We start from the raw sequence: 8,868 nt of genomic DNA on the forward strand, positions 1-8,868 counted from the left end.
TGGTGACCCCCCTTCAGTATCTCTGAGGACCCCCTAGGGGTCCCGGACCCCCTGTTGAAGAACCCTGTTCTATGTCATGTTATCAGAGAATGCTGAAATAAAACTCAGCTCAAAGATCTTTGTTATCATGAGAATACTGAAAATCCTACTGCTGGATGTTTGTGGGATTTATTTAAAATGATTCATAATTAAATAAAGTCTACATTATCCTTAGCAATTGTTCAGAATAAGTCAACGCACCACTTTTACCCATCACTGGAAAAGATTTAAACAAGTATGTTCTAATCTACTCCCTCAAGAGACTGAATTAAAGTACTGTATGGACATTAAAGGTACAGCATATCAAAATAATAAACTGATGGTCTTCTAGACTGTAAGTTCAGGTAAGATCTAGTATCTGTAATACAATACAGTACATTACAATAGAAAACAAAATACAGATAGATTATGAGGAGTTTTGCCAAACTGTTTCCAGACTCTCACCCTTAATCTGCAGCAGCACCTCAGTAGAGTTGTTTTCTCCCAGTGAATTCCTGGTCTGACAGAAGTACAGTCCAGTGTGGGAGGACTCCAGAGAGGTCAGAACCAGTACCTTTCCTGACCGTCCCTGGACCAGGGAGCTGGAACCAAGAGGTTCAGTCCTCTTGTACCAGGTGTAGTTGTGTACTGGTGGGTTAGCATCACTGCTGCAGGTCAGGTTCACACTGCTGCCCTCTGCCAGACTGTCTGGTGGACTGACCTTCACCAACACGCTCACTGGTGCATCTTTATATTCACATCAAAAAGACAAATAACATTTAATCATAAACTAGATGGTATTTCAAATTATACAGTATATTCACATTAGGCTATGAGTGATGGATTAAATTGCAAACATTTTGTTGTTTAACTTACAGAGGACATTAATGAAATGAGGTGGTGACATTTGGGATCCAAGTTTGTTTGTCACCTTACAGGTGTAGTTTCCAGAATCTGTAGAAGTCACATTCTCCTTTACCAGCTGAGGACCAGTGGACAGAGAGCTGTTTCCTCTGTCTCTGTACCAGATGTAACTGTCTGCTGGTGGGTTGACGTCACTGCTGCACTTCAGAGTCACTTTGCTGCCCTCAATAACTTCTCCTGGTGGATCCATTGATACTGAGGGTGTTCCTGGAGGGTCTGTGGAGGAATAAACATTGATACACTCAAATAACACTTTGCTGTGTACTGCATTTTCCACTAGGAATAAACAATAACAATAATTGGACACTAAAGTAATCAATAACTTAAATTCTCTAAAAAATACACTTTTTTATATAATTACCCCCTCTTTCTCTCTTGCTCTTTCTATATATCTTTACAATATGAACTATGACAATATGGACAACATATTAAACTGTATTTATGTTCATGCATACCCCCCATACACACATGCACGCACACACACACACACACACTGACGCGCAAGCACACGCACGCACACACAGATGCACACACGCGCACATGCACATGCACGCGCACGCGCACATGCACACGCACACGCACACGCACACGCACACGCACACGCACACGCACACGCACACGCACACAAACTCAAGTCATCAATATAATTGGATTTTAATTAAATTAAAAACTCAGAGTGAACATCAACAGTGACTCCAGGTGAATTGACTCAAGCAATATTGTTCTTTGCCAGACAGAAGTGTTCCACTGTCACTGGGTTATATTTTAAAATACAAACATTTTTAGTTCACTTACACTGAACATCTAGAGAGTGTGGTGATGAACTCTGGTATCCATGTTTGTTTGTCACCAAACAGGTGTACTGTCCAGAGTCTGCAGGAGAGACATTGTCCTTTACCAGCTGAGGACCAGTAGAGATAGATCTGCTTCGTCTGTCTCTGTACCAGGTATATCTGTATACTGGTGGGTTGGCATCACTGCGGCAGGTCAGAGTTACTTTTCTGCCCTCAATAACTTCTTCTGGTGGATCCACTGATACTGAGGTTTTTTTTGGAGGGTCTGTGGAGGAATAAACATTGACACACTCAAATAACACTTTGCTGTGTATACAGCATTTTTGGTAGCACTTGCTCATAAGGTACCCGTTAGCAAAGTGATAAAGACTACATTGTTTATGAATGTGCTTCTTATAAATGCTCATATTTCTCTGGGTTTACCCAAGTCCTATAGCAATAGCTGCTATATTCACAATGGTATTACGGTCAACATTATCTGGTAAGCCTCGGACTGGGTTTTTCCTCCTTTAAAGCATCAACACCTTCTTGTACCGGGCGATAGAATCTTCTAGCCTTGGTCTTGTTTTTTCCTGTATGTAAGTGTATGTGTATGTGTGTTGTGTATTTATTTTTTAATTTATTTTATGGTTAAGAGAGGAGAAACTGTCACTGTACACTCTTTTTTGTGTAATAAAATAATACATTATTTATTATATATTATATTTATATAAAAGTATGTATGTATTATGTTCTGGCTGTCAATGGGGCTTGGAAATGACTCATGTAGTCAGTGGGGCTTGTAAAGGATCAATAAAGACAATTGAAATATAAAAGGTGTCTTGTTTTGTGATTGCAGTATTAATTAAACATTAGTTAATAATGAAATGATGTGACTTTACTTTGGCGTGCAAAGATCTAGTAAGTAACTGATCATTAATTGTTAATTAACTAGTAGTTAATGATGAAATTGATGTGACTTCACTTTGGTGTACAAAGACCTAGAAACTAACTAATAAGTAATCGTAGTTCCTGATGAAATTGTGATGAAAAATGACCCACCTGGGGGTCCCCCTGGGACCACCGGGCCGATCCAGTGAGCCAGTCCAACATGGGAGACCCCCATAAGTTGTGGAACAACCAGTATCAGAGGCCGAGTCTCTTTCTCTCTTGCTCTTTCTAAGTCTCTTTCTAATATGAACTATGATAATATGGACAACACTCCCCCCACCCCAATACATACATGCACACACGCACACACACGCACTGCCGTGAGAGAGTGCACACGCACGCGCACACGCATACACGCACACGCACACGCGTACACGCACACGCACACACGCACACACACACACACACACACACACACACACACACACACACACACACACACACACACACACACAAACTCAAGTCCTCAATATAATTTGATTTTAATTAAATTAAAAACTCACATTGAATATCAACATTGACTCCAGGTGAATTGACTCAAGCAATATTGTTCTTTGCCAGACAGAAATATGTTCCACAGTCACTGGGTTATATTTTTAAATACAAACATTTTTAGTTCACTTACACTGAACATCTAGAGAGTGTGGTGATGAACTGCGGGATCCATGTTTGTTTGTCACCACACAGGTGTACTGTCCAGAGTCTGCAGGAGAGACATTGTCCTTTACCAGCTGAGGACCAGTAGAGATAGAACTAAGTCCACTGTCTCTGTACCATTTGTATTTGTATCTGTATACTGGTGGGTTGGCATCACTGCTGCAGGTCAGAGTGACTTTTCTGCCCTCAATAACTTCTCCTGGTGGATCCACTGATACTGAGGTTTTTTCTGGAGGGTCTGTGGAGGAATAAACATTGATACACTCAAATAACACTTTGCTGTGTATACAGCATTTTCAACTAGAATGAACGATAACAATAATTAATGTATGAATAATGCTGTGTCTACCATTACATCAACTTTGGTTAAAATAATAAAACACTGGACGCTAAAGTAATCAATAACGTATGTTCTCTAAAAAAGTACTTTTTTATATAATGTTTCTGTCTGTCTCTCTTGCTTTCTATGTCTCTTTCTAATATGAACTATGATAATATGGACAAAAATTGAACTATATTGATGTTCATGCATAGCCCCCCCCCCCCCCCCCGAAATAGACAAGTCCAAGCACACACGCACTGAGGCGCGAGCACGCAAACACACACGCACGCACACACACACACACACACACACACACACACACACACACACACACACACACACACACACACACACACACACACACACACACACACACACACACACACACACACACACACACACACACACACACACGTCATCAATATAATTTGATTTGAATTAAATTAAAAACTCACAGTGAACATCAACAGTCACTTCAGGTGAATTGACTGTAGCAATGTTGTTCCATGCCTGACAGTAGTATGTTCCACTGTCACTGGGTTGGATGTTAGAGATGGTCTTTATGTTCCTCTGTGCCACTTCAGTGTTGTCTTTGATAATGGTGTAGCTCTGGATTGGATTTGAATTACTGCTGCTGCAGGTGAAAGTGACTGAGCTTCCTTTGACAACATCTCCTCGTGAATTTATTGATAACTTTACATTCTTGGGACCATCTGTTGGAGAAAGATGTAGGTCTCTTTAACAGTCCGTTTTATCATTATCCTGTGTTGTTCACTGAATTGAATTGAATTGAATTGAATTGAATTGAATTGAATTGATAAACCATTGAGATCTGACATAAACACACAGTAAACCCTCTTGAAAATACATTTGCTGCTCTTTTGTAAAAACGTGAAAAAAAACAAAAACATAAAATATCTAATAATCCAAACACCAGTTCACTTACACTGAACATCTAGAGAATGTGGTGATGAGTGTGGGGATGATCCATGTTTGTTTGTCCCCTGACAGGTGTACTGTCCAGAGTCTGCAGGAGAGACATTGTCCTTTACCAGCTGAGGACCAGTAGAGATAGATGTGCTTCGTCTGTCTCTGTACCAGGTGTATCTGTATACTGGTGGGTTGGCATCACTGCTGCAGGTCAGAGTTACTTTTCTGCCCTCAATAACTTCTTCTGGTGGATCCACTGATACTGAGGTTTTTTTTGGAGGGTCTATGGAGGAATAAAGATTGATATACTAAAATAATTTACACTATATGCTGTGTTTACAAGTGTTTAAAAAGTAGGCTGTTGGCTAACGTATTTTTTAATATGGGTGAACAATAACAGAAATGCATGCACAGTGAAAATCAAGAGTGACTTCAGGCTTATCTTACAATCCTACTCAACCATTGAAATATCTGACAAAATCAGAAACACAATAAACCTGCTTGAATAAATAATGCTGTTGTTCTGTTAAAACTATAACATATTTTAGAATACATACATTTTTTGTTCACTTACACTGAACATCTAGAGAGTGTGGTGATGAGTGTGGGGATGATCCATGTTTGTTTGTCCCCTGACAGGTGTACAGTCCAGAGTCTGCAGGAGAGACATTCTTCTTTACCAGCTGAGGACCAGTGGAGATAGATGTGCTGTCTCTGTCTTTGTACCAGGTGTAGATCTCAACTGGTGGTTTGGCATTACTCCTGCAGGTCAGAGTCACTTTTTTGCCCTCAATAACTTCTCCTGGTGGATCCATTGATACTGAGGGTTTTTCTGGAGGGTCTGTGGAGGAATAAACATTGATACACTCAAATAACACTTTGCTGTGTATACAGCATTTTCCACTAGGAATGAACAATAACAATAATTTATGTATGAATAATGTGGTGTCTAACATTACATCAACTTAGGTTAAAATAATAAAACACTGGACACTAAAGTAATCAATAACGTAAGTTTCTCTCTTGCTCTCTCTCTTTCTATCTCTCTTTCTAATATGAACTATGGACAACTTTTGAATTGTATTTATGTTCATACATAGCCAACAGCCACCCCCCCCCCCATACACACACACTGAATTGAATTGAATTGAATTGAATTGAATTGAATTGAATTGAATTGAATTGAATTGAATTGAATTGAATTGAATTGAATTGAATTGAATTGAATTGAATTGAATTGAATTGATCAACCATTGAGATCTGACATAAACACACAGTAAACCCTCTTGAAAATACATTTGCTGCTCTTTTGTAAAAACGTGAAAAAAAACAAAAACATAAAATATCTATTAATCCAAACACCAGTTCACTTACACTGAACATCTAGAGAGTGTGGTGATGAGTGTGGGGATGATCCATGTTTGTTTGTCCCCTGACAGGTGTACAGTCCAGAGTCTGCAGGAGAGACATTCTTCTTTACCAGCTGAGGACCAGTGGAGATAGATGTGCTGTCTCTGCCTTTGTACCAGGTGTAGATCTCAACTGATGGTTTGGCATTACTCCTGCAGGTCAGAGTCACTTTTTTGCCCTCAATAACTTCTCCTGGTGGATCCATTGATACTGAGGGTTTTTCTGGAGGGTCTGTGGAGGAATAAACATTGATACACTCAAATAACACTTTGCTGTGTATACAGCATTTTTCACTAGGAATGAACAATAACAATAATTCATGTATGAATAATGTGGTGTAACATTACATCAACTTAGGTTAAAATAATAAAACACTGGACACTAAAGTAATCAATAACGTAAGTTTCTCTCTTGCTCTCTCTCTTTCTATCTCTCTTTCTAATATGAACTATGGACAACTTTTGAATTGTATTTATGTTCATACATAGCCAACAGCCACCCCCCCCCCCATACACACACTGAATTGAATTGAATTGAATTGAATTGAATTGAATTGAATTGAATTGAATTGAATTGAATTGAATTGAATTGAATTGAATTGAATTGAATTGAATTGAATTGATCAACCATTGAGATCTGACATAAACACACAGTAAACCCTCTTGAAAATACATTTGCTGCTCTTTTGTAAAAACGTGAAAAAAAACAAAAACATAAAATATCTATTAATCCAAACACCAGTTCACTTACACTGAACATCTAGAGAGTGTGGTGATGAGTGTGGGGATGATCCATGTTTGTTTGTCCCCTGACAGGTGTACAGTCCAGAGTCTGCAGGAGAGACATTCTTCTTTACCAGCTGAGGACCAGTGGAGATAGATGTGCTGTCTCTGCCTTTGTACCAGGTGTAGATCTCAACTGATGGTTTGGCATTACTCCTGCAGGTCAGAGTCACTTTTTTGCCCTCAATAACTTCTCCTGGTGGATCCATTGATACTGAGGGTTTTTCTGGAGGGTCTGTGGAGGAATAAACATTGATACACTCAAATAACACTTTGCTGTGTATACAGCATTTTCCACTAGGAATGAACAATAACAATAATTCATGTATGAATAATGTGGTGTCTAACATTACATCAACTTAGGTTAAAATAATAAAACACTGGACACTAAAGTAATCAATAACGTAAGTTTCTCTCTTGCTCTCTCTCTTTCTATCTCTCTTTCTAATATGAACTATGGACAACTCTTGAATTGTATTTATGTTCATACATAGCCAACAGCCACCCCCCCCCATACACACACACACACTGAATTGAATTGAATTGAATTGAATTGAATTGAATTGAATTGAATTGAATTGAATTGAATTGAATTGAATTGAATTGAATTGAATTGAATTGAATTGAATTGAATTGAATTGAATTGATCAACCATTGAGATCTGACATAAACACACAGTAAACCCTCTTGAAAATACATTTGCTGCTCTTTTGTAAAAACGTGAAAAAAACTAAAACATAAAATATCTAATAATCCAAACACCAGTTCACTTACACTGAACATCTAGAGAGTGTGGTGATGAGTGTGGGGATGATCCATGTTTGTTTGTCCCCTGACAGGTGTACAGTCCAGAGTCTGCAGGAGAGACATTCTTCTTTACCAGCTGAGGACCAGTGGAGATAGATGTGCTGTCTCTGTCTTTGTACCAGGTGTAGATCTCAACTGATGGTTTGGCATTACTCCTGCAGGTCAGAGTCACTTTTTTGCCCTCAATAACTTCTCCTGGTGGATCCATTGATACTGAGGGTTTTTCTGGAGGGTCTGTGGAGGAATAAACATTGATACACTCAAATAACACTTTGCTGTGTATACAGCATTTTCCACTAGGAATGAACAATAACAATAATTTATGTATGAATAATGTGGTGTCTAACATTACATCAACTTAGGTTAAAATAATAAAACACTGGACACTAAAGTAATCAATAACGTAAGTTTCTCTCTTGCTCTCTCTCTTTCTATCTCTCTTTCTAATATGAACTATGGACAACTCTTGAATTGTATTTATGTTCATACATAGCCAACAGCCACCCCCCCCCCCCATACACACACACACTGAATTGAATTGAATTGAATTGAATTGAATTGAATTGAATTGAATTGAATTGAATTGAATTGAATTGAATTGAATTGAATTGAATTGAATTGAATTGAATTGATCAACCATTGAGATCTGACATAAACACACAGTAAACCCTCTTGAAAATGCATTTAATGCTCTTTTGTAAAAACGTGAAAAAAACTAAAACATAAAATATCTAATAATCCAAACACCAGTTCACTTACACTGAACATCTAGAGAGTGTGGTGATGAGTGTGGGGATGATCCATGTTTGTTTGTCCCCTGACAGGTGTACAGTCCAGAGTCTGCAGGAGAGACATTCTTCTTTACCAGCTGAGGACCAGTGGAGATAGATGTGCTGTCTCTGTCTTTGTACCAGGTGTAGATCTCAACTGATGGTTTGGCATTACTCCTGCAGGTCAGAGTCACTTTTTTGCCCTCAATAACTTCTCCTGGTGGATCCATTGATACTGAGGGTTTTTCTGGAGGGTCTGTGGAGGAATAAACATTGATACACTCAAATAACACTTTGCTGTGTATACAGCATTTTCCACTAGGAATGAACAATAACAATAATTTATGTATGAATAATGTGGTGTCTAACATTACATCAACTTAGGTTAAAATAATAAAACACTGGACACTAAAGTAATCAATAACGTAAGTTTCTCTCTTGCTCTCTCTCTTTCTATCTCTCTTTCTAATATGAACTATGGACAACTCTTGAATTGTATTTATGTTCATACATAGCCAACAGCC

General features: G+C 38.5%; 1 protein-coding gene across 1 annotated transcript in view; it reads right to left on the bottom strand.

The window, feature by feature from the left end:
- Nucleotides 1–8,868, bottom strand: part of LOC308083585 (hemicentin-1-like) — a 55,430-nt gene that overhangs the window by 3,046 nt on the left and 43,516 nt on the right. The window contains exons 11-20 of the mRNA XM_080425901.1: nucleotides 8,334–8,600; nucleotides 7,542–7,808; nucleotides 6,736–7,002; nucleotides 5,950–6,216; nucleotides 5,150–5,416; nucleotides 4,101–4,358; nucleotides 3,292–3,561; nucleotides 1,738–2,001; nucleotides 895–1,158; nucleotides 484–765 (exon numbers count right to left, since the gene is read on the bottom strand). Coding sequence (XP_080282027.1) covers nucleotides 484–765; nucleotides 895–1,158; nucleotides 1,738–2,001; nucleotides 3,292–3,561; nucleotides 4,101–4,358; nucleotides 5,150–5,416; nucleotides 5,950–6,216; nucleotides 6,736–7,002; nucleotides 7,542–7,808; nucleotides 8,334–8,600 — 2,673 coding nt within the window. The remainder of the gene's footprint in view (nucleotides 1–483; nucleotides 766–894; nucleotides 1,159–1,737; nucleotides 2,002–3,291; nucleotides 3,562–4,100; nucleotides 4,359–5,149; nucleotides 5,417–5,949; nucleotides 6,217–6,735; nucleotides 7,003–7,541; nucleotides 7,809–8,333; nucleotides 8,601–8,868) is intronic.

The sequence above is a fragment of the Gymnoscopelus braueri genome (assembly GCF_963280865.1).
Source record: "Gymnoscopelus braueri genome assembly, chromosome: 4".
In the NCBI taxonomy this organism is placed as follows: Eukaryota; Metazoa; Chordata; class Actinopteri; order Myctophiformes; family Myctophidae; genus Gymnoscopelus; species Gymnoscopelus braueri.